Source organism: Ischnura elegans, chromosome 10 (genome assembly GCF_921293095.1).
Source record: "Ischnura elegans chromosome 10, ioIscEleg1.1, whole genome shotgun sequence".
NCBI classification, from domain to species: Eukaryota; Metazoa; Arthropoda; class Insecta; order Odonata; family Coenagrionidae; genus Ischnura; species Ischnura elegans.
In genome coordinates, this window is record NC_060255.1 from 93,406,538 (window position 1) to 93,434,125 (window position 27,588).

A 27,588-nucleotide genomic window follows, 5' to 3' on the forward strand; every position below is an offset into this window, starting at 1 on the left:
TTCTGTATGGAAGTGTGGCTTGGACGTTGACGGGCGAAGAGAAGTCAAGATTGGAAGCATTCGGAATGTGGTGCTGTCGAAGCATGATGAAGATAAAATGTATCGAGCGAGTAAATAACGAAGAAGTCGTAAGAACAGTGGGTAAATAGAGAAGTCTTCTAAAAACCTATAGCAGAACACGGGACAACTTCGTTGACCACATTTTGAGGTATGATGGCCTGATGAAGACTCTCGTAGTAGGACAGGTGGAAAGGAAGAAGGGCAAGGGACGACCCCGAATGAGTTACTTACTAATCGAACCTCGAAGTCAATAGTGGGTCGAAAGAATAGTATGTCGAAATAATAGTAGGTCGAATTAACCGAAATCGAACTCAATAGTAGGTCAGGTTACAAAGGATATAAAAGAAAAGAAACACGCTAATACAACCAAAAAGCTAGCGGATAAGAGAGCGTAATGGGAGACACCTGAAACCCATCTTAGGATAGGTGACTCATGATTATGATCCATGTAATCATTGCTATGCCTTCATTTTAGAATAAACATTGTGGTCTTTTTCAGTACTTTTGTTATTTGACATATGCGTGACACCCCATGTTAATATATTAAATTTAAGGCATTTAAAAGTTAAAGAGTTAAAGTTAAAATTCATAAAATTGGCTAAGTTTTGTGTATTTCGAACGTTGGAAACTGCGGATTTTCAATAACAATCTTATTTATTTGACAATCGAACTCAACATTTGGTTGCCGTAGCAACATGCTTAACGTGTAGACACAGTCGAAGTGACTTTAAACTAGAGCGATTAAAACAAAAATATCCAAGTTCAAAGTGTTTTTTTTTCCTCGTTTTTTTTACTGACACGATGTGAGTTTGCTTTGCCTTGGGCCAAATGCTTAGAGGACCCGGCGATGCGATACGGGGATACGGGAAATCACTAGCCCTGAAAGCACCTTCCTCTATCTCTCTCTCTCTCTGTCGCTCATAACGCTTCCGTTTGGACTCGAAATAAATACTGATTTCTTAAAAACCCATCGGTAATGACCGGATGGGCAAAAAAATGAAGAGAGACAGCCGCATCACCGTCAAAACGAGAGCTGTGATGAACGAATGATTTTCAACTGTTGACGGAGCAGTCGTAAGAATCGACAGCAGTATCCCATCGGCGATTAGGCGATGTGCTTGCCCAAGCAGATCCTCTCCTTAAAAACTAGTACTGCAACAGCCATTACTAACAGTCATCTCAAATCGCCCGATAATTGATAAGCTATTCTGGACGAGCTTTCGCGGAGTACGGAATTTGTTCCTTTGACATATACGTGACAAATACGTAATTACGAAATTTATCGAGACCTGACGACAATACGAAATGTATCGGAACTTGAAGACAACACGAAATCTCGGATATAGGCGGAAGAAAAATTAAAATTCGTTAAAATACACGTTGAACACTGTAATATCTTGACCCAGCATATCTCAACAGCTTTGCTAACAGTCAATTTCCCGTTCACTTTAGATGTCAGCACAAGAGGGCAGCACCGGCTTTAACAATCGTCGTGTGAATGCACGATAGTTCCGATAATCGCTGCAACAATCGCAATGTGAATGAGGCATGATGGTTCGCTCAACAATCGTCAGGACGATCGCTCGGACGATCGTAATGTGAACGGGGCTTAAAGGAGAGAGTGATCGTTTTTAAGCTCATCTCACGGCCGGCCGTCCGAGGCAGGCGCCTTGAGTTACACCACTGGTCGGCCCGATGACCGTGCGCCGGTCTCGGTTGGCCTTTGCCACGGCGGCGGGAGCATTCTTATCGGATGAGGAGGCCTCTCTCTCTCTCTGGTCCACGCCAACGCATAGGAATTTCCGCGTCTCCCCCTCCTCAAGAAAAAAAAGACGACGACGATGGTAATAAAGCGAGAACGGCCTTTATCTTGGGGAACTTTTCCCCATATCCATCCTCCGTGGTGCACTACCCCCATCCCTCCACACCACACCACCACCCACCACCCCCCCTAACACATTCCCGGCATTCCTCGATGACGGTGACCCCTGGGTGTGTTCGCGTTATATATGCCCCCTCACCCCTCCCAATCTTCCGTGTATAAAAGATAACCTCACTTTTCCCCCGATAATAATTGGAGGAGGCAGTTATAAATAGACACACGGGAAAGAATAGTGATAAAAACGTTTTCTTTTTTGGCTATTTTTGAATCCGAAGAAAGGTCATGCTCGCAAGTCAGTCAGCTGTTGTGCCCTCCTTACTGCGACAGTGATGACAGAAAAAGACGCCTATAGCGGCGTCTTCGACAAAAAAGTATTTAATTTTCACTTAGAATATTTATTTCACCACCAAAAACGGCACAAAGGCTGTTACATAGGCTGTTACTTAAATAAATAATAGCTAAAAAGATAACAAAAAATAACACAATAAATAAAAACTAACTGAAAACAAAATTTTTGAACGTAAGAAGGGGCACTATGGATTAGACAACGGTGAATTATTCAGATGACATTTTAAGGAGGTTTGTAACTAGTGGCAGAGGAAAATAGGTCCAGGGAAGGGATTTTTGAAGCAATGGAGTTGAAAAAGGAGGGGATTCGGTAGAACAGAGAGCGTTGAGAGATGGAGAGACGGAATCGCGGAATGTGAAGCAGAGAGTTATTTCGTAAGGGCCGAGGAGGAACATGAAAACGAAAAAGAGGGAGAATTTCGTTTGTCCGGAGAGAACCGCTAAAGAAAGCGTTAGTAATATTTAAGACGGAATCTTCACCAGTTAAGAGCAGAAAAAAATTAAAAGTTTCGTTCCTTCCTACAGAATTCGTATGACAGAGTTGGAGATGTAAAAGTATTAAGGACATTCGCACAGCTTTTCTTATAGGGCAATATCTTCCGTTTGAAACATCAACGCACTGATGGGTCCCAGAGAAATCAAAAACCAGACAACAGGTTTATAAAAAAAACATTCTGATCTACTAGTTTCTTTGAATGACGAGCTGGTGCACTGGATAAAATCACATAAAATGCCTCATGAATTTTCAGTAGCGATGACTTGCCAACGATAATTATTACACGCACATTTGGAGAACCTGAGTAGGATGAAAGCACATAAAAACTCGACAGCAAACAAATTGAATGAGTCATTACATACGAATGGAGTGAAACTGCAGGACAAGGGGTCCTAACACTTCCCGTCGCCAACCGTGGTCTGATTCGACACCTGGCACCGCGCTCAAACATTTATTAATAGTCGCGACGATTCCCCAATACGCTCTCTGTGACCCCGACTTCCTATGCACTCACTCCACACCGGTCACTCGAATGTCCAGTGCACGTCTGGTCATTCATCTACCAATGCTGCCGACTAAAACGGTGGACGCAATCCTTTCAACGTTCCTCCAGGTAATAGACAAAGGCAAGTAAAGTTTGTCCAAGGCAAATAATTTACGCAGAATGAAGGTACTATTGTTTCAATATGAGCCTTCCTCCGCGTTATTATGTCCATATGTGACGACAGTTTCTCCAGTCACCCTGATTGCGTCTTAAGGTCATAAGTAGCGATGTATAAATTTGGCCATCTCATAATGGCACTTGAAGGATCGAAGGTAGGTTCTGATTGCTTGGCTCTGGGGATCGGGTTGGTGTGGTGGCCAGAGTGTTGGCTTCCCACCCGACGGGTCGGGTTCAAATCCCGGCGTTGGCAGAGATTTTCAGAGACTGCCCTATCCCTGCTTGAATGTTAAGTGGAGGACATTTCAAGCGCAACACTTCGTCCGTCGGATGGGACGTTAAGACGTGATCCCCTTGGCGCCTTTCGTTAAGAGCAGGCTAATGTCGACGCCGGGTTTCTCTCCACCCCTCTTAACCTCATGGCGCAAATCACCTCGGCTGTCGGACGCCTCCTCCAATACCATACCCCCGTTCGTTGGTTCTCAGATGGGCTCTGATTGTTCATTGATTTTGAAGACCCTTTTCCATGTGTTGGCTAATGTGTAGCCGTCTTCTATGTTGAGACCGACCCCCGATACCCCACATCTATCGATGCTGATTGCGGGGTAGTATGAAGATGTAGATGAACTGGAGCATCTTTAAATTCATAATGTCACATGCTTCTTGAGGCAGTAGCATGTAGATTATTTGGACGACATACACCCTCTTGATGGAGGAGGAAGTCAATGAGTGCTTGGAAGTTCTTCGCCCGGGATCAACACTTTAGGCAGTCTCAAAAAAAAGACAGATTATTACGACTAGAGGAAGTTATTTGCCGTATCACATCCTCGGCCTGCCCAAGGTCTTGCCTCGTCAACCATGTAATAGGCCAAGGCGTCGCTTCCTCCAACAATCCGGCGATTGTGAGAACTTAAAATGCCCCACTTCCGGGTGAGAATGCCCCGACTGGCCACCGCAAATATTCCTCTCAACGATTCGTCCGAGCCGATTAGGTGCCTCCTCTCTCTCTCTTCCATTTCAGTGCCTTAATGATCGGTCAGTAACGCATAGAATGCCGTGGGGTCCTTCAGGGAAAGGGTCATTGCCTACTCCCACACAACACGAGGTCGATAACCATCCAAACGGCTATGCTCCACGATCCGGAATCGAGGAATGATATGATGGAGAGACAAGTCGTTTCCAAGGATGCTATTTGGTTTCGAAAGTTTCCCAGAGGAGAAAAAATACCGTCGCTGCCTGACAACTAACTGATACATTTACCCGAGAAGAAATACTGCAACTAATTCGCCGAAAAGTCTCGATTTTACTTAAGTGATAATGATTTCAAAAGGCTCCCTACCCTTAACATGCTTTGAAGCTATTTGAAGCTGCCCCTCCTCACCCACCATGTCCAGCACTTCGTCTCTCCTCCAGTCCACTTAATTTTCTCCATTTTTCTCCACACCCACATCTCGAACTTTTCTCGTCCTCCTTCCTAAGTGTTCACGTTTCCGCACCGTAAAGCACCTCCAGATATGACTTTTCTCTAGTATTTTCTTTACACTCTTACAAAAGGATCCTCTCATAAGCTCTTCCCTGTTCATGAACGCCTCCTTTGCAAATACAATTATCCTTCTGATGTCCTTACAGCTGTATCTGTATTCCTCTAATGCGCTGTCATAATATTTCAGTACCTTGACTGCCTGGAGAGTCCTTGTGACTTTTGTGTTATGTTATACTCGGTTGTCATTTGTTTACTGCTAACTCCAGTAAGTGGACGCGGTTGTGGTCCCGGGCTCAAAGTGACTTTTGTGTTATGTTTTCACTTGCTTGTCATTTGTTTACTGCTAACACCAGTAAGTGGACGAGTTTCTTATGTTTTCATAACGTTGTGTTTATGTTAATGGTCCACTGTGCTATATTTATGAGTAAGCCTTTAGGAGAGGAAATGAATTGACGAATAAAGAATATAGGATGCCATTTAAAAAAGACATACCGCTGTTCATAACTTTGTAAATAACAAAGCTACAAGGAAGGCATCCATGCTGATTAATGTCCCCCTAACAGCTAATGAACATTTGCTTGACACATTTTTGAATTTGCATCTGGACAAAAAGTTATTTCGGGTGGTCAAGATAAATGGGACACCCTGTATTTTATGACCGGCTTCGGCTATTAAACCATTATCGAATACCTACTACGAATATTCGATAATGGTGTAATAGCCGAAACCGGTCATAAAATATAAATTTTTATAAACTTGTGGAAGAAAAAAAGTGTCTTTCATAATTAAAATGAATCTTGATGAATATGAAGCACTATTATTAATGATTTCCTGGCTGCGTGCAAAGGGAATACTCGAGTACATTAGGGCACACACAGGTAGCCCGAGCACACGGTCTCCGTCACGACCACAGATAGGAAGGAGGCGGTTTTTCCAGCTCACCATCATCACCTCTTCTCCGGCTGCAGGCAAGCAAGCAACATGGGGGCTGGCTCGCGATCGCGGTGTCGTTTTACGCGGCTGACCGCCACGGCCCCGTGCTAGGCACAGTGCCCCCTCCCGGGGGGGCGGCCGAGACACGCATTCCACCCCACCCACATACACGCCCCTTGTCCAGGGCGATCTTCGTCAAATCGCGGGACACGAGCGGACTCCTCTACATCTTTTTTTTCTTGCTCGTGGACAAACAACACGATTCGATTCTTATCCTCCCAACCCGAAGGGGAAATACATGGAGAAGGAATCACTCCCCGTGATGGACCAACTCGCTATTTAAAGTGATCGCCGATCAAAATAGGGAGGTTTCCTATTTTTTTTCATCGCCCAAATCGAAAGATTATTACTCCTGGATTACGTACTTCACGCTTTTAGATGCGCGAAAACGCGATGGCTAAGTATGAGTGAAAATGAGTGGGAAAAGCCCGTGTGACGTCTGGCCGCTGCTGTGTGAGGCCATCTGGATGCGAGGCTAAGAACGCCGCTACGATGCGGGCTGCTTGCTGCCGAGCATGGCGGTAGCGTAGAATACCCTGCTAGAAGGTAGCGCTTGGCTTAAATAAGACGTTTGTTTTTATTCGAAAATGTCTTCGTTTTCTTCAAATTACATTTTCTTTTTTTTGTGTCTCACTCCTGCAAGCAACTTTCCCCTTTCCTATTTTCCTCAACAATCCTTCTCTCCACACATCAACAACTGACAACAATAAATAACAATGTAAATGTAAAACGTTTCGCCACAAAACAATGAGGCAAATTATTTTCCCGCGCGCGCGCATTCGCTTTGGCGCCAAGCACTCTCGTTCCATTCGCCTACGCCCCATTATACCTTTTCCGAAACAAGCGAGCAACGAGCGGCGACGCGCGCTCACCGCCGCCCGCCACATCTCGGGCACACGTCAAACCTCAAACCGCGTACGCTCCCCGCCTTCCTCCGCCCAGACTTTGCCCGCCCGGTGGCGAGATGAGCCAGCCGATCTGACGGATACGTTTTTAGCCGTCACGTGGTGCCTGCGGCCAACCGACGGATCGAATTACGAAGCGCGCAAGTCTGAAATGCGCTGCTGCTACCCAAAGCGAGGGCAAGGACGCCACGGTGTACTTCTTGCGGCTGCCACCATACTGCGGCGCGCGCGTATGCGTGTGTTTGCAAAAAAACACGTACTTTTTAGTTTGCATCATTCTTTTGTTTTATTATCTGGCCGAATTCGGTCGGCCCACCCGGTTTGTGCGTACCACACAAAGAAAGACGCAACCGTCTTCTTAGACCGAGCGTTTCCAAAACTTGTTATATCCCGGCAACCCCTTAACTTGAATCCCGTCAACTTCAGAGGAAGTTGAACTGGAAATATATTCACCGGCCCTCTGGTCCACAATATAGCAGTTAAATCGCAACAAAAGACAAAATTTCGGGATTTTGCCATTTATAGTCATAGCCACTTGCTGTAGGTCAAATATTAAATCAAACACAAGCGATTTTCTACAATTAAAATTTTTTAATACATTTACAATCGTGGAAAATGGCAAGTGTTTATTTTAATGTGTTAACATTCCACTCCACTCATTCACGAATGGACCTTCGGATTTTAATCGTTGGTGAAATGTCAGAATTATCCTACAAAATTCACTAATTCTTGATTTACTTTGTGGCATTCTATTATAAGTTTTCCTGGATATCAGACAATTGCTTATAAGACTTATAAGTGGTATAAGTAATTGTCTGATATCCAGGAAAACTTAGAATTATCCTAATTTTCACTAATAAAATATTCCTGTTGGTTCATTCCCAAAACGAACCTAACTGAATGGTAATGAGCGACTAAATCGCTCCCATATCCAAGTTGAATGAACGGATGTAAACACCGAGAGAATACAAAACTAACACGGTCTAATCGAGACGCAAAACGGATGCTCCTGAGGCTAAACACGAGAGAATGTAATTAATCACGAGTCTGGTTCTAAAATGAGGTTCCACTTCACCTGAGCGAAGGACGTTCCTACCATTCTAGATAATTGAAACCCTCGCAGTGAAAAGAATATCCACTGCGTGCGGTTTGAATGACCAGGAAAACCGTCATTTTCCTACTTCCCCTGACGTATTTTTCCGCCGTTTAACTTTATCAATGCAAAGTCTTGGCGAATGTAGTAATTATTCAATTAAAACTAGAAAAACATCCCTTATATTAGAGTCCACGCAACGGACTAAAATCGGAAAATACGAAAGCAAAATTTACGAGCAAGATACTGAGTTTACGAGGAGCTTCAAAGATTGCGTTTTCTGCGGCATGCTTAAATTTTAAGGCCAGTGTTATAATCTCTACTTATCTGTGTAATGCAGCGCCTAATATTTATTTGTATGGCAAATATGGAGTAAACACTTCATTTATAAACGAGAAACTCTATCCATATTTCCGAAGTCCTTACCGCTCCCAACAGTAAATAGTTACGTATGCTTGAGGAGGTTCTCGGGTATTGCTGCGTACGTAACAATTTCACTCAACGTTTCACTCCTCCTACTGGGAGCGTTATCAAGAGAATAACTGCTGCGTAGCTGCTGCTGCGGCAGAAGCTACGTGGGACAGAGCAAGCGTTCAATCTCCCAAAGGCTTAAAGAGCACGAAAGAGCGTTAAAATTACATCAGTGGGACGCATCAGCTGTCGCTGAACATTTTGCCTCCAGCCCTGGGCATAGAATAATGTTTGACGCTACACGGGTATTGGCGAAGACGGAAGAATATCATCCGCGTCTTCTACGTGAATCCATCGAGATAGCGAAAAGGCCTAACAACTTTAATAGGGAGGATGGATATAACCTCAGCCGTATATGGAGAGGGTTCCTGGCCCAATATAATGACCAACGGCTATCGCCTAAAATTCAAATCCGGCACAACAATGGGTAGCGAAAAACATATATAAGCTCGGGACGAGTATAAATTCCTTCCATTCTCTTGATAACGCTGCCAGAAGGAGGAGTGAAACGTCGAGTTAAAATGTATTCTACACAGCAATACCCGAAAACCACCAACAACATAGATAAAAGAAGCTGCGAAAATCTTCATACGAAAAGTAAATAGTTACATCAGTCACTCAATCAATAACAACTCAACTGTAATACCAGCCTCAGGGAAACTAAAAACTAAAAGACAACTATGGATCTACGATCCTCCTGTCCCAACTACATGCAACTACACGGCCTCATTAAGTAATTATATGTCTTTTAATGTCTTACAGCTAATGTAATTTCAATTACTAATTGATTTTTTCCACCTATAAGCATAAGTATGTTTTATTAATGCAGAGATAAAAAGAAACTAAACCGAGCATATATGAACGCCAATCTTCCATTGTGTTCCCTGGGCATAATTTATAGCCTTTTAGTAATCACATGAAACCGATTCGTGTCATGAGGGTGTTCGGTGATATGAGATGTCTATCAGGTACCGAACATATGCCGTATACAACGTTTCATAGGCGGACCCAGGATTTTTTCCGGGGGTAACACAAGGGCATGACAAGCACCCGCTCTTCTCATATTTAGTATTAAGGACAACATGGAAAAATTACTGAACTTCATATACTTTTCATTTAAATAGAAAAGTTATTAATATAATAATATTAATAAGTTACATATTATATAATTGCAGCGGTTTTCTTTCCTGTTCCCTTTTGACAGCTTATATCTTTTTTATCACCAACTCGCGATTGATAACGAATAGATCAGTACGAATTGTTCTCATCTTTGCTGTTTTATAGTAATAGATATATTACTTTTGATATCTGAATCTACGAGCCAAATAAAAGCTTTTTACGCATCATCTTCATTTAAACGAACATATAAAAACCATTGTTAACAAGGCTATGGCAGTGTTTGGGACCCTATACCGTCTGAACGAGATATCCGAACCGAGTGCCTTAAAATCAGTCTTCATTGGATGTGTGCAACCCATCCTCGAATATTGCTCTCCCATTTCGTCAACTACTTCTCCCACCACACTAAAATTAATCAACTGTCCACTCAATTTCTTCTTAGCAATAGTTCGACATCGCATACCTCACCTCAGATTCTCGTCACGTGCCGAAATACTTCATTCACTTGGATTATTACACCCCAACCACCGCCGATTGACATTAGACAACGTTTCTTTTCACTACGCATTCCTGCTCGCAAAACCCGCAATGCTGAAGCTCTACACCAGCCCAATTTCCGTCTCGCAATATCTCAGAGATCCCTCTTTTACCGCCTACCTTCTACTTTCAATTCAATCTCCAATACCTCTTCTTCTCTTGACATCTTTGCCTCCCGCACCAATTTTAATAACCAATTGAAAAGACTATCTTTATGACACCGACCTTTTGTATGTATTGTATACGTTGAAAATGGTCGTTTTTTATGATATTATTTTTTATACATGTTTATTTATTATATTTACATAATTTATTTTGTTTATAAACCCAATGTTAAGGCCTTAGTGCTGTTTTTGGTACGATATAAGTAAATAAAAAAAAACACCTAAATGCACCCATGCAACGGTTCGCAGGCATCGGACGCCGCCGAAAACGAATCGAACACGTGCCGAATGGAGCCGTGCGTGTGCGTGACACGCAGTTGCATTAGAACGACCTCAAGGCGACCGCGATTACGACGCGCGTCGTAGAGATTCTTCCGGATGTGATGTTTATGAGACTCGGGGGAAAATACTGCCTCGGAGAGATTTCGGATTCCAGGAGGACACGGTCAGCGGTGGGGATATATATCCGGGAGGGCATTCCGCTAATTGGAAAACGAAAAAGAGGCAATTCCAGTGGCCGAACAGATCTCGGCGAGAGATCCGGGAAGTTCATATTTTTTTTACGGCGCCGGGCCCAGGATCTTGGACGCCGAGGACCAAAGTAATGGCCTCAAGTGCTATCCCGGCGATCATAAAACCCGCGTTTGCCATTTTTAATGACCCGAGAAAGGCTTTGAGCACAAACATTGTCCCTCCCATTTTTTTGTTTAAGATCAATGTTTTGATTCGAAAGTTGTGGTGGTAAAACGTCGTTTTCAAAGTCACTTTACTGCGCCGTAATCTCTACACGATCTATCGGACGCGCTAAGTAGCTGTTCCAGTGAACCACTGTCAACCCTATAACCGACCAATGAGGCCCACAGAGGAGTTTGTTTCTGAGCGCCTTTGCTTATGTTGTGAGAGTAGTACCTACGTTGTTTGTGTTAGCAGTACAATTAAATATCATTGAAGTTGAAAAAATTAACTCTTTTGACTTGAAGGACTCATCATTCAACAGCATAATTTAATGCTTTCTTTTTTAAAATTTTAATTAATATTTTTAAAAAATTTTTTGGCCATTATTTATTTTGAAAAGAACCAAATCATTCTGAAAACTCTTTATATATATATATATTATTATTATTATTATTATTATTATTATTATTATTATTATCTCTCAAGGTGTGGGAATTTTTAGTTTCCAAGCATCAAATCATGTTAGGTAATAATGTGCTTCTAATTACTCAAAATTGCATCTCAGAGAGGATTTTTTTTCCTTCTTTTACTATAAATGAACTAAATTATAGAGCATTTTTGTTATGCTCTCCAGTCCTTGAATTTATGAGGTAATCCTTATACCCCCAAAAGGCTAGATATTCTGTAATGGAATCATTAGCCCGATGGTAGCTTTCTTCGGACTTTAACCTTCTCAATAATTTCTTTTTTACAGAAGGCAAATAGTTCACAAAATCTACTTTTCCTCTAAAATAAAGTGTTACATCTTGATACACTGCGGATTTGGCTAGAGATACAAGAAAATTTGCTAGCCTAACTCCCTTAGCATCAAATTTTTTCTGCCTTGGTAACCCTGAATATAAGAAAAGTAGCGGTATTTGCTCTAATTCAGTCAGTGATTTTACTGATTTTACGACAGCCTTCCACATCGAGCGCGTTTTACTACATAGGAATGTCAAATGCCAGGCTGTAGCCTCTTGACCAGGGCACCAGGGACAGGCTGATGTCCGAATTATTCCAATCCGGTGGAGGAACACACCATCCGCCCACGCACCATGGCAGAGTCTCCACGACACATCAGCGTCTAAACCAAGGGTTGGCCACCCTCTGATTCCTAACCATTGCACATTTTCATCAGTTTCCTTCGATTTCAGAGGCCATGTTTCAGAGCTTTTGATATATAATGTTTCTTTGTACGCTTTTCGCTTGACTAAAGGCAATTTCATAAATAATTTGTGTATCTTGCTGTGAAACACGAAGGTTGGCATTAAATCAGGGGGAGGCCACCCAGTCAAGCGAGGTCGATCAGATCCTCTATCATTACTTGGCATCAGGGGCTGTACATCAAAAGATTTCCAAGACTCTAAAAGGGAATAGTAATAATTGTCACTTGTTTGATTAAGGTAGATTGTTTTCGCTCCAGAGAGGAGAGCGTAAGCATTTCCAGTGCCCGAGGTTGCTTCCATTCTTTGCAACGCAAGAGCTCTCCAAGGGCTGATATCCTTTTCTAATAATAGACGTTGTGCTGTAAGGAATCTAAATGCCATTATTTTTGTGGTCAAGTCTACGAGCCCAAGGCCGCCTTCGTTAATGGGTGCAGTCACTACATTTGCACGAAGCCAGTGCTTCCTGCCATTCCACACGAAGTCAACTAGTAAGGATTGTAGTCTCCTCACCATGGCTGATCCCGGGGTAAAAACCTGAAGTACATGCCATATTCTTGGAGCAATAAACTGGTTACAAGCCAGTACTCTCCCTCTCAAGGACATTGAACCGGTTCTCACTTTCCATCTGTTCATTGTCTCTTTTAACTTCGTAGCTATTTCCTCCTCAACTTTAGCATCTCCGCGTATGGGGTCAGTATCAATCCAGACACCAAGGCATTTCGAACCTCTAGTCGACCATGCAACGCCTAGAGGACAGTCTACCCGGGTTTTCCATCGACCAACCCAGAGACCGTTACATTTATTGAGATTTAGCTTAGCACCCGAAATTTTTGAAAAGGCCTTAAATATACTTAATACCTTATTGAAATCGCATTCCCTTGTGATGAAAATATTAATGTCATCAGCATAGACGCTACATACAATTCTGGATTTTATAAAATTCCCTACTTCAATTGGTTGCAAGTGAGTTTTCAGCTTTCTGATGAAAGGCTCAAAAGCTAGAGAGTAGAGCTGACCTGACAAGGGACAGCCCTGTCGAATCCCTACTTTGAATGGAAAAGGAGCAGTTATGCAATTAGCCACCCTGGCCATGCATTCTGCACCAGTATACAAGGTCTGTATCATATTAGTAAAAGAAGAACCAAAACCACTCTTGGTAAATACCCGAAAAAGATGTTGATGATTGACTTTATCAAAGGCCTTTTCCTGGTCTAAGGATAGCACAGCCAGAGGTTCACCACTTTCGTTATAGCATCGAATAATGTCACGTGTTGTCGAAATTGCATCGAATATCGTTCTGCCAGGCACACAATAGGATTGCTCGGCGGATATAATTGTGGAAATTACCTGAGACAACCTATTGGATAGACATTTCGCAATGATTTTGTAGTCACAATTTGTGATTGACAAAGGCCTTAGGTCATTTAGTGTTTCAACATTTTTTATCTTGGGTATCATTACAAGTAAGGCTGTAGATGTAGATCGAGGCAATTTTCCACGTGCGAAGCTCGCATTCAACATTGAGAGAAAGGGTTTTTCTAATTCCCTCCAGAATTTTAAATAAAACTCTGTTGTTAAGCCATCTACTCCAGGGGATTTGTTTTTCTTGAGACTCCTGAGAGCGTTAAATAGCTCATTGGGTTCTAGTGTAGCTTCCAAGTGGAAAGAGTTATCTTCCTCGATCACATCAAGAGTAGAGTAAAAATTATTTTGACTTGAGACGTCTTCAGAGATATTTAACTCTGAGCCAAAAACATTTTTTAAATGTGTATGCAGGGTAGCCGCCAAAATCTCTGGGTCTTCAACCCACTGCCCATCAATCTTTAGTTTCTGGATTGGCTTTGGTTGTGTTCCAGAAGCCCATTTGGCTAGGTGTGTCGCTGAGGGCGTGTCATTCGTAATGATGTTTTCCCAACCGGCTCTTGCCACAATGGCTTTAGCCTCACGAGTATAATAACCTTCTTCGGTCTCAGCGGATAAGTTCATTCGTAATCCTCTTTTGTAAGTAACAGCATGCTCTTTTATCTCCTGTTTGAGAAGCTCCCAAGCTACGCATGGATTTTTATGGACCTGTGTGTCTGCTATTGATTTGATCAAAAGCTTTGCATAGGAGCAGTATTTATCATTTTCAAGCAAAGCATTATCAAATCGCCAGTAAGGAATATGTTTCTTCCTATCTGAAATAATGAGGCGCATTGACACAGCTCTGTGGTCCGAAAAGCTAGATTCAATGCATATTTTATGCACTGACTGCACTCTGGTGTCCGTCATATAAAATCTATCCAACCTTGATGCAGTATGTACACCTCGGTGATAAAAATGGGTGAAGCCAGGCTTATTAGGTTTAAGTCTTCGCCAAACATCCACGAGTCGATGTTGATTAATCAACTGCCTCAATTTTGAGACATACCTAGCATGTGTCTCTATTCCAGATGATCTATCTATAGAAGGAGCCATGGTACAGTTAAAATCTCCTCCTACCACAACCCAAATGTTATGGTTTCTTGATTGTGAATAGGCCGCCTCTATGTACCTATTCACCTCATGTACCAGCTCTACTGCACGGTCTTGATCATGAGGCCCATAATAAGTCACCAGCAAAAACGTATGACGTTCTGGATACGTTATGGTCATACATAAACCCAGGGCATGACCTGGGAAAATAACCTTGGTCGAAAGAGAGGATATTCCAATATTATTTTTAATCGCAAAGGCAACACCGACATGAGGAATAACAGGTGTGCTAAAGTAAAAAGTGTAATTTGGCAATGAAGGCATTGTGGGAAAGTCAGTGTTTGCCTCTTGTATGAGAAGTATGTCGGGATTATGCTTATTCATAAACAACGACAACTGAGCCCACTTATATTGGCTCCGTACTGAACGCACATTCAAGGTCATGAATGTAATCTCATGCATCCTCTCCTATTCCTAGTGCTATGTATGAATAAATAGTTAAAAATTAAATAAATAAATAAATGTGTGTAAAAATCGATGAAGGGTAGTTACCTCTTATCTATTGACAAAGCACTGACAAGCCTGTGAAGTCTATTTTTTAAAGCTTGTTCCTTCACAATTTTCCCCTGTACTATTTCTTTTAACGTATTTAACAGTTCCTCCTCATCGAGGAGAAGTTCTTTGGCCTTCCTTTGCGGATCCATCCGCTTTACCCCGGATAAATATTTTTCTAATCGAGGATAGGGTATTGAACTGAAATCAGGATGTTCAAAATAGAACTCTTCAATCTGTCTGAGACCCTCAAAGTCTGGATTTTTAACTTTACTCCCCTTCTTCCTCTGCGGCGATCCACCGGCCTCCCTCGTACTTCGGTGATCGTCAGGATTCTTCCTCTTACCCGTCCTGTCCAGTAAAGAAGCTGTGCCAATATCAGGATCATCATAAAGATCCTCAGCATTCAGAGGGAGTGAAAGGGAGCAAAAAGATTGACTATCAGAGTCCCTCTCATGAGACTCGGATATAAAGTCACGAGAAGGTGATTGAGACCGAACACTGATACTAGGGGGATCTTTTTCCTTTTCTTGACCAGGAAGATTTTTAGAGGTTGAGGGTTCTGCATGCAATGACAAAGGCACGGGGTCAGGGTTTATGGTGGATAGCTGTGCGATTCCCGAAACGGAGAGGGATTGTGGTTCAGGAGGAGGTAGGGGTGGAGCGGGAATTTCTAGCCGCTCTGTAGCATCAATCTCCTCGTTGGTTTCTGCTTCCGCCAGTGAAAATAGGGAATGTGGGCAATCTTTGGAAATATGACCATGCTTATTGCAAGTATTACATCTGTGGTCATTATGTTCAATGAAAATTCGGTGCGGTGTATCTCCAATTTCGACAAGGAAGGAATCAGGCAGAACAATTCCTTCCCGCCTGACTACATATACCGTTCTTTTCCATGAACCAATATGGTTATAGCCGTCATCTTTGACGCCGAGTGTAAGGGAGTAAAAAGGGGATACAATCTGCACTGCTTGGCTAAGAATATCAGCCAAATCAGCATCACTTACTTCAGGAGGAACTTTTTTCAGTGTTATTTTCTCGGTGCGGGTTACCATTCGCCTTGCCTCAACCCAGGTATTATTTATTGATAATCCACCATAATTTGCAATAAACTGTTCGACCAGCTCCTCCGATTTTAAATAAATACAAATTCTTTGATGAGCCAGTCTGGTCGCATGCGTAATGTTATGCCCCCCTCCAAGTTTTTCCCCGAGTTTTAGTACGTAAGTGTGAATGGAAGTATCAGGTATAGCAGATAAAATAATTCCTTTCTTTTTATTCGGACCGGAATCCGAGGGAACGATCTTCTTTGTCTGGAAGGCGAAGACAGTTTTCGCCGCTGTTGAGAACTGCGCGCCCGACGGACCGCCATAGTGGTCATACGGCCTGGCGGCAGATGCGTAGCTGCGGCGTCGTTGAGTTGCGGGAGCGGTAGAGGAGGCAGGCGGGGCGGTTGGCCGTCTTGCGATGAGCTCGTCCGACGCGTCGACAAGGGAGGTGGGGGCAGTAGGCGGCAGGGGTGGGGTTGCAGTGGTTGGCGAGGCATAGCCAATGCTTCGCGAAGCCGGCTTCAAGGTCACTTGGAGTGACGTACTCCCAGCTGTGGAAAGGGGATTGGCTCCCCCCACCCCTCCAACACTCGAAATTGGACTGAGCACATTTTCACTGCTAATAACTTTAGTAATATTTTCACTTTTAGCACATGTAGTTACCGTATTTAAATTTTCAGGTGATAACGGTACAGCCGTTGTAGCCACGAGCGCTCCATGCTCCCGGCGTAGGACGGTGCTTGGCGGTAATGAGTCAGAAGAATCATCAGGACAATTAAGTTGATTAATTTTGCGTATTGGCGACCCTTTCGCTGTCTTCTTAGGTGAAGTAGGTGGAGTAGATGGCATGCTGCATGCAGGGATGATTGCAGGAGTAGTATTAGAGATTGGAGTTGAAGTGTAGATAGTTGTGGCTACATCAGCTGATCGCGATGTTTTGTCCGCCGCATCCGACCGGGCCAAAGCCCGGGCGGCAGGTGGCGAGTCCGCCGGCGACTGCAAGTCGAGTTGACAGAAACACAAAAACACTAATATAAATTATACTATGAGGCGTACGATAATGATTTTAACACCAATGGAAAGATGAAAACTTTACGCTCTCGACAGTACGTAGTAAGTAGGTCGGGAGGTAAAAAAACCACACAAAAACTCGCTTTTTTCGGGAGCTCGATTCGAAGCGTCCGATGCCACAGAGTATGTATATATATATATATATATATATATATATATATATATATATATATATATATGCATATAAATTCACAGGTAAGGAAAGAAAGGGAAAGGAACATGGAATAGAAAAAGGACAAGGACAACGGTGCTGTGGTAGATGGAAAAAGCCAGAAATCAGAGGGTAAAAATGCGGCCTGACTGGGACTCGAACCCAGAACCTCCTGGTTGCCGGCCAGGTGCTCTACCAGTTGCGCTACCAGGACGCTTAGATTTACCATGATTTCGGCGGGGGTTTATATACAGTAAACTCCCTTTGCTTTGGCCCACAAGAGTAACCAATAGATGGCACTGGGGCAGCTCACCACTCACCAGCAGAAGGAATGGACGAGGACACAAGGATGAAAGGAAAGATACACACTCACACGATAGCAGGAAAGAGACAGGAACATGCGTTTCGGGGCACGCTGAGCCCAGAGTGGTGAGCTGCCCCAGTGCCATCTATTGGTTACTCTTGTGGGCCAAAGCAAAGGGAGTTTACTGTATATAAACCCCCGCCGAAATCATGGTAAATCTAAGCGTCCTGGTAGCGCAACTGGTAGAGCACCTGGCCGGCAACCAGGAGGTTCTGGGTTCGAGTCCCAGTCAGGCCGCATTTTTACCCTCTGATTTCTGGCTTTTTCCATCTACCACAGCACCGTTGTCCTTGTCCTTTTTCTATTCCATGTTCCTTTCCCTTTCTTTCCTTACCTGTGAATTTATATGCATATTTGCGCTTAAGGCGTCGTGTGAATGAATGAAGTAGTATATATATATATATATATATATCATAAAAACCCTAGGATGGGCAGTATCACACAATAAAAAATAGAAACTCACTAGATAACTAAATTTTCGGTGGTATTACCACCTTCCTCGGAGTTAGGTAAGAGTCTCTTACCTAACTCCGAGGAAGGTGGTAATACCACCGAAAATTTAGTTATCTAGTGAGTTTCTATTTTTTATTGTGTGTTCTGATACTGCCCATCCTAGGGTTTTTATGATATTTACCTCGCCGAGGAACATTTCGAAGTGTATATATATATATATATATATATCTTGATGAATAATATGAGAGTCATTACAGTATATATAACATCTATGTATACAGTTTCCTATTTATAATATCTATACCGTTAATTATTTTACATCTGGGGGGGACACTACGGGGATTTCTCTTTGAGTATGAATGGTATAGTACTCCCATAGAATCCCATGAGTAAATATAAATGTTCGTATTACAGCAAACGTACTTGTTAGAAATTTAGTAATGTAATGTTCAGCTAAATTTTTGTAATAAATATCAAATGTAGCAATGTCTTTTCCTAAAAATACTTTCATGTTATCACACAAAATTGTATGTACATGTATGTACACCCGGTGTGCTGTGCAATTCGGTATGATACGTCCCCAACGCTATAATCGATTGAATATGGTTTGCGCATAGCGATGCAAAGCTAACGTGTCTCCTTTCGTTTCTTTCTGCGTAGAATTCGGAGGAGGACTTGCCCGAGTGTGCCCCGTGGGCCGTGTGCAGCAAGGTGGACCGCTATGCGGAGCCGTGGGTAGAGCGGCAGTGCCGATGCAAGGGAGCCAACCACTGCTCCAAGGCCCTCGACGCCTCCGACGGACACACCCTCACGGACAAGACCAGGCAGTACAAGGTGAGAGCGGAGGAGGAGGCTTCGACAAAATTCACCAACTCTTGATTAACTCTGTGGTATTCCGTTATAAGTTTTCCTGGATATCAGACAATTACCTACTTACACCACTTATTTTTTATCAGAGCGCGACCCGGGTTTCAATGAATTACCATCATCTTCAGGCGCAAATTATGATTTGTTTATCTTATTATTGTTTCCTAGTTACTTGATGAATTTTAAAAAGGACGGATTTTTTAACGGAATTTTTTAGGGAGTAGTTACAAATTTTAAAAATTATTGAAAACCAGGATAGAACTCTTATAAATGAATATCTCTGCCCATCCTTTTCCCCCATTCTGAATTCCGTTTTAAACTTCATCAAGTAACTAGGTAGGTAATAAGATAATAAAAAATCTCAATTTACGCCTGAAGATGATGATAATTCATTGAAACCCGGGTCGCGCTCTGATAGTGGTATAAGTAATTGTCTGATATCCAGGAAAACTTAGGAGGCTTCAAACCACGACAAAACAACAGTGCACTGAATATTATGGATTTATTCTGCCACTAACTCACTATTTCAAATAATACTGTTAAGGCTGTACGGGGTGGAGAAAAATTGTATCATAAAAATTCCATTGACGATACAAAAAAAAACTGGGGAAAAATGAGCATCAACTTTGTCATTTAAAAAAAAATATATTTTTTAATAATGAGAGAATGGCTGAACGATAAATATGCTCGGTGAAAAGTATGTACACAGTGTACTGAATAATATGGATTTTTCTGCTACTTACTACTACCAATGATACTGATAAGATCATTCGGGCTGTAGAAAAATTGTAACGTAAAAAATCAATTGATGATGCGAAAAAACTGGGGAAAAATGAGCATCAACTTTGTCATTAAAAAAATATTTTTTTAATAATGAGAGAATGGCTGAGCGATAAATATGCACGGTGAAGAAAAATTATGTCACGAATTTTAAAAAATCTGGATTGATGACGCCAGCAAGAACCAAAATTACTTGGGATCAGGAGAAAACCACTTCTCTTTTTTTATCGTGTCTTTTACACTGTCTTTCACCCGACCTTTGTTATATTTGTGGAAAAAATGCCTCGGAAAGGAATATCAGGAAATATATTTGCATAAATGATTTTCCGATCGACTGAAGGATCATATCTCTTTGCATTTGCAGCTGTGCGAGCCGATTAAGAAGCTTCCCAAGTGTCGATTCTTCAGAGACATCACGTGGACGCTGAGGAGTTACCCCGACAACGTGACGGAGCAAGTGGTCCACTGTCACTGTCCGAAGACGTCCGTCGCGTACTTGATCCAGCGGCAAGTGTACGAGACGAGGCACGGCGTCGGATACCAGTACTCCTTCGCCTGCTCTCCACAAAGTGTAAGTATTTATAGTAGGGATGGTTGGATCGGATACATCGGATCTGGATCCGAAATTATGAATAATAGCTTCAGTGAATGCAAAGCCCCATAAGGGTGGAAAGAGTTCCGATTCTATCTTCGAATGCGCCGTCTCATGCGATTCTTGTCCTACTCATGAACCGTTTTGTTTGACAGCTCTCACAGAGGTTACGTAGGAGAATTTCAGCCGTGGAAAATAAAAATAGCAAGATACGACTCGCACATAGTGTGACTCTTCCCAAGAGATTGAGCAATCATCGGAGGAATCTCAGCGACAGGAATTTGAAAATGCATTTGGATCCGAAAATATCCGATCTGAAAGATCCGGCTCCGAAAATCAAGGATCCGATCCGAATCCGGATCTGATAAAAATCCTGCATACGTCCATCCCAAATTTACAGACAAAACAATTGGGTCCTTTCTATGACACGAATATACAGACCTCGACTATAACTAACGGAGATTCCGCTTGCAGCAGAAAATACAAACATCACTCAAGTCATTAAGCCCGAAGGTTGGTTTGGATAGGTGAGAGTAAAGCTTACCCCAAAGTGAGCCACAGGCGCATAAATTTCCCACATTCAGGGTATAGGGGGTTAATTCTTTTGAATCGTAATTGAAACTTGCCTTTTTCATTGCTAGCTCATGTTCCCTTGATATGCCGATATCAATTTGCAATTTACCTAAGAGACCTCATTTTTTCATATGCTTAAATTAAGTACATTAAACATATATACACTTCGATTACAGTGATTATTGGTTCGGCTATATTGTGTTGAGCGGTGAGTTTTCACAATTGTTCGAATTGGTAATATTTCACTTTATTTTTCTTCATTATGTAACACTACAACTGGGTAAGCAAATTAATTTCGTTAATCAAATCGCTGTTTTTCCAGCACTAAATAAATTAATGAAGCAATTTATTTTATTTAATTTATCTCAATTACCCCCGAAAACAGCAAAATGAGGCCTTCACATCGGGAGTTTTAACAACCAACAACAGACGGATAAAAGGATAAAAAACCTTGCATTAAATCTCACTCTCCTACGTGCAAATTGCGCAACAGCATTAATGGAATAATTAGGTATGCATAATAATCTACAGCACTGACGCGAAAGATTCGTATACAAGCTTGTATCGTACTATCTGATCCAATCTATAAACGAACGTACCTGAAATCGTACCCAAACCAATTTCTCCTAAAATGAAAATGAATAATTTCTGTACTCTGTTCAATTCTTATACATCCATAGAATTTAAAATAACATCCTTATAGACAAAATTGAGGGATTTGCCTGCTCCTCGATTTGCTCTGGCCGAGCTCTGCTAAAGAGTGATTTTCCCATGGCTATTTTGATTTCATAACACCGTAGGCAGCAGGACCAATTTCGACTTAATGCAAACAATAGGGATTGCAACAACCATGTCTTCATTTCATACGGTCATTTCATTTTAATTTTAATTATCCTCCAACGTAACTCCTTGGGAAACGACGCAACACGTGTCTACGCGCAGGAGGCGATAAGTAACAATTCGCACGAAAAAGGCGTCTCGCATCTGTGGGTGGCAGTGGCCATGGCTATTTCAGAATATAATATCGCTGCGTCAGATAAGCATTTCTTCCTGTTGTTCCAAAGTAGGATTTTAATCTCCCCCGAAAACGCCTAAAATTGCGTGAGAAACGTGAGAAAAAAACAAGGAACGCAGAAAGAATACGAGCAAAATAGGACATTAATTAGTGAAACTGATGAAGTATCGCCAAGCTTATATAGTGAGTCCGATAGTATGAAGAAAATGAAATTCTATTAAGGTCGCTATCGGCAAGGGTGTTAAAAGCTGCTTTTGCATACTATGTTGACGTTTCCAATTTTAAGTTTATCATGAACTCCATGGTGTTAAGGTTTCACAGATCGCTAAAGAAAGAAATGCATGAGCAACGCTATGAGTTTGGCCGTTCTCAAGTTAAAATCTCATTCACTTAATAATAATACGCTCTGAGGCGACTTAAAAAGAAGCCACCACCAACGGCGAAATGCATTTAGGAACACAATCATTCAATCTTTGTATGTAACACCTTTTTATGGCCAAGTTATTTCGCAGGGAAAATTCGAGCTAGGATTCACGAATCAAAAGAAGGGATGTTGAGATATTGGCCAAACAAATTAAATAAAAACATATTTTAGTAGACTATGTAAAATTTAAACACTGTTGTTTCAATTTTTAGCGTATAATTTTAATATCAGAAGGTGCTTTCATTCATTCAAAGTGAATTCATTCTGAAAGATTCTCTTTCAAAAATGCTCATAGATGATAGTTTCTTTTTAATTATCCGGAGTATGTTGTGAATGCACAGACAAATCCTCAATATTCGTCATATATCACTATAAGTTCAACAGATTCAGGTCTCAATTGGTGGAAGTTAGACATACTTAACTAAATAAAAGATCGTAGCACTTTTCCACAAGATTTTTTATTGCATACAACGCGTTTTGGCTCACTGAGCCATCATCTGGTACAAGACACTGCAAAACATTTGAAAATCTCCTTTATACCCTTGAGAAAAGGGGGTGGGGGAGGATTTGACATCTTTGAAGGAGGGGGTGGGAACGGTTGTACAGAGTAGAGACAGTTGGAAAAGATACAACTACGGGATGTGGGGAGCCCACGTTGGCAGGAGGACTCATTTGATACTGATTAAAATAGTGATTTCCTGATATATGCTTTTATTTTCGTTTATTAATGGTCATTTCTTTTTTCCCGCAGAGGTTGCGGTGTCAGAGGAAAGAACCCTGCCGCCTCTTCACGGTGAGGAAGAGGCCAGAAGTGGACGAGGTCAACACGAACACCCTCTGCCAGTGTCCGCACAACCACCGCTGTCCCAGGCACCACACGCACGCGGGCGTCATAGCGGGCAAGAGCTACACGGACGAAGCGATCAGGACGTATAGCGGCTACTGCATCTGAGCACGCAGTCGGCGGCGGTGGTCTGCGAACACGGGGAAATAAAAAAAGAGACCCAGCTATAATGAATGATACACGGCAGCTCCGCCCAAAATCCACCCGAGAAACACGCTCACTTTACTACTACGTCCGGGAGAGACTCCGAATACAACACGCTCCCTCCCACACCAAACCAAGCTGCCAAAACTTACGGGACCACATTGTGATGCGCGCCACGGAGTTAATATGCTGCCTCGTGTGTGTTTTTTTTTTATCTTTTAATTATTATTTTAATCACATGCGTGCCCACGCGTGTTTCAAGAAGGTGCTAGGCTGCGCGGGGGTATACTACGAACACCGCGCCCACCGATCGACGAAAGCGCGCCAAAAATTAATGGAAAGGGCGTGGCGCTGAGCGGCGAGTCGCGGAACCTCTGGGCGGCGACAATGGACTGTCGCGGAACCAAAGCAACGTGGAGTTTTTCCCGCTCTTTTCTCGCTGACACAATGCTCACGATCGTTTCTTGCCGCTTTCCACCTTACAGGCTTGAAACACCAAACGCGAGAGTTTTGTGAAAGTTCCTCGACAGTGAAGCGTGTGAAACATCGAAAAAACACACACACACTTGAATTGGATGATCAATTTGGTGCGCGTGATTGTTTTAAACACCCCAGTGCTCGGGGACAGAAGCAGCTTAAGGCCAGAGAATGCCCGGGATACTTCCGATGTGTTATGAGAATACCCTGGAGTGAATCGTGATGTTAGCGAAGTGAATATGAAAGCATACACACGCATAACTTGAGGACGTGCAGGTGAAGAGTATACCGTGAGTGGCAGCAAACGTGACACGAGCGTGAGTGAATTGGGCGTGTGTTGAAAGCATGTGAAACGAGTGGTTTCGGGCGTTAAAACAAAGAGAAAAACCTGTTGAAAAGAAGCAGACTTGAAACTGTTTTTTTTTTATCGAAGCCGAGGCGGAGAGCTTCCTGAGCTATCGCAGTGTCTCCGTTTCTCTCCTCCGGCTTCTCACCGCTGCTTGCCGAAGTTGGTGAAATACTTGCCCCAAAAAAAGCGTACCTGATCGATATAGATTATATTATACACATAGCTATATATTTTATATATTTGTCGTTCGGATCAAATGCCTCTATTTTTACTATTTTACTTGTTTTACTATTATTATTATTATTATTATAATTATTATTGCAAACCACGAATGAAAAACGTGGAGAAAAATCTTTGTTAATTATATCTGCCGCTTTATGACGTGGGTGTTATATGGGGTTTCTAATTAAGTAACACAATAACCTCCTCCTTTAAGAAAAGCAGCGTTTTTTTATTATTAAACTACCTTCTTAAAAAGTCAATGTGTGAATAATTCTTTCGTCTATTTCTACGTCTCAACGTGGAGGAACGTTCTTCAACTCGGCAGGTCGCCAGAGCTCTGGCGATGGTTGCGCAGTGCGGCTTCCAGAATAGCGAACCCACCTCTCGCAAGGGTTTTTCCGCGATGCTATAACGAATGAAGATCGAGGGAGCGCAAGGCGAGAGGGATATGGCACCCTCATTAATTTCAACGCCTTCGAGAACTGAAGAGTAAGCCATTTCCGCCTTGGCTGTTCTATACATTCACTGCAGGACCAAGGGATCGGCATCTAACGACGGTTGTCAAGGCCATTAAAAATCATTCAACTGGGGTTCCAATTTTTCGGGTGGAACCGCTAGATCACATAACCAATGAATTAGGATTATCAAGTCTATCACTATAGGTGCTGTCACCAAAGGCAGACCTTAAAATGGGTTAACAAAAGTCTCCACTAGCGATGCTGAAGACAGAGCGATCCGAATTTAAGGGGGGTAATTACAACTATAATTCGGGATTCAAAAAAATTGACATTCGCGATTCTGCCAAATTCATATCTTTTTAATGCTATCCATTGCGAATGACCATCTATTTCAAATGTATTTTTTTAATGGATCGCTCCGACGGCATCGCCGCGCTGTGGACATTTTTGGAAACCGTTTAAAATACGCCCAAATTGGCTACATAAACCACGCTTCTAAAGGACAGACTATTGCCTCTTCAATTAAGTCCCTCTGATATGAACACTGGATCTTCGTCGGCAGGGGGCATCGTGTCTTAGCAACTGATTCTCCAAACTCCTTCCACCTCTTCTTTATAGTAAAAAAGTCTTTAGAGCTGGATTTAAACCGGAAAATTTTCTGCACAAGTTACACTATGTAAGCGACTAATGAGTCAAATTGTGGAAATTTTTGTCATTTCTCAATGACTCGAGCGGAAATGTTTCTTTTCTTGTAAACGTTAACCAATTCCCACAAAACTTTAGCAGTTTTCTGTCCGTCAAAAATCTTCCACGTTGCCTTGCGAAAGGAACACGCACACAAACATTGTTGGCGTAAATCCAGCGCACAATTCTCCTAGCAACACCCAGCTTAAATAACGTTCATCCTACTTCTTAGAATCAACTTTTTCAATCATTTAAAAAGCATAAAAAACTGAGCACAGAATATTAAGTACCTCAGGCGGTATTGATGTTTATTACAGTTCAGTAAAGAATCATAAATACCCACGGTAGAGATCACTCATAACGCGATGGGCAGCGTTGCTTTCTCCGCTGCGTGATACGTTTAATTTTAATGGGAACTTAACGACAGAATCACCAATGCGGCGGCGCCGAAGATCCAGTGTTCGTATACCGGATACTAGAACGAAATTCTTAGCTCATATTTTAGACTAGGGGGAATCAGATAGAGAATTTAACTCTCGACTTCGGTGAAACCAAAAGTTTGAAAGTTTATCAGTATTAGTTCGCAAACACTTCCATTTATAAGCCATAACCTTTAATAAAATACAAGTGCATCATAATAATTAAGATGATATATCGTGATTTTTAATGTCGGCCACTGAGCCAACAGATGTCGTCCCTTATTTCCCAAAAAAATGACCACAAAAATTAGCCAAGCACTCCTGAAAGCTATGTTGCAAGTTGATACCGCAATATCCTGTTTTATTTTCCATTTCATCCCCGAAGAAAATCAAAATTAACCAGAGCTAAAAAGATTCCACGGAGAGCTTTTACAAATGTTTAATATTTATGCAACTACCACTCACTGATCAGTGTTGATGATAGCGATACGGGACCACAGTACGAGGGGAAATGTTAATATTCTCAAAGTGGAAAGTACCAGAGAGCTAGTTTAAAAGTACAGGGTATGCGAAGAATATGTGTACACGGAACGAATTCTATTTCTTTGCTCAACCAAACATGCGATTTGGGCGACAGAACGGCGTTGATAACATGCACTGCGATCATAAAAGTGTATCGGATTGATCATGTACAAACATGTAGTTGTAAATTATTGTATACCTCATTTATCTCACTATGTACATAATATTATTATTATTATGAATACTTGTAAATTTTCATGTTTCTGGGTAGAAGAATACTCAAGTGTGTACAGCGATTGGGTTCTGATTGACTCCAAAGAACAATAATGGATTATATCGAGCCTTTTGTCCGATGTTTATGTGAAATAAACCAGAGGATTCCTAATTGAATTGCCTGCCATTTTCATTTCTACATTCTGTTCCCATGCCATCCCGATTAAGAAATGGAAAAATCGATTTATGTTAAAATAAAAAAATTCAGTTTAAATAGTCAAAGATGAAGAAAATCGAAATATATCCAAAATCGATTTCTCAATATCCATCTTGTCCAGTGGCGCAGCGAGGGGGGGTTTTGGGGGATAAACCCCCCCCCCCCCAGAGCACACAGAAATTTTTAGGTTAAACGTATTTTACTTAATTGGATTAATATTGATTATAGAATAGTGTGAGGATTAATAAAATATCCCTCAGAAGGCCGTAAAAATCACCATTTGGAACCATTTATATTAATTTTTTTCGGCGGAAGGCCTCCGCACCTCCCGCTTACCCTGGCGGGTATGCAATACCCCAATCACCCTGGTATAAGTTGCGCCTGAAACCCCCCCCCCCCCCCCCCTAGCCTTAATTCCAAGCTGCGCCCCTGATCTTGACCATTTCGATTGATTGATCTCAGTAGCGTCACTACTGGACTATGATAATGTCACCAGTCCCGAGTGAAAGACTTTCACCTGAGGCAAGTAAAATTGGAAAGGCATGCCCTAGTTCACGAAGAAAGCAACTGAATCAGTGAATCTTCCATAAATATTTTAATGA

At 42.1% G+C, this 27,588-nt stretch overlaps 1 protein-coding gene across 1 annotated transcript in view; it reads left to right on the plus strand.

Moving 5' to 3' along the window:
* The window catches only part of LOC124166887 (protein giant-lens), a 107,379-nt gene extending 80,433 nt beyond the window's left edge, over positions 1–26,946 (plus strand). Inside the window, exons 2-4 of the mRNA XM_046544599.1 lie at positions 18,847–19,020; positions 20,198–20,404; positions 23,189–26,946. Of these exons, the coding sequence (XP_046400555.1) occupies positions 18,847–19,020; positions 20,198–20,404; positions 23,189–23,389 (582 nt within the window). The 3' untranslated portion in view covers positions 23,390–26,946. The remainder of the gene's footprint in view (positions 1–18,846; positions 19,021–20,197; positions 20,405–23,188) is intronic.
* The last annotated feature ends 642 nt before the right edge of the window (positions 26,947–27,588 follow it).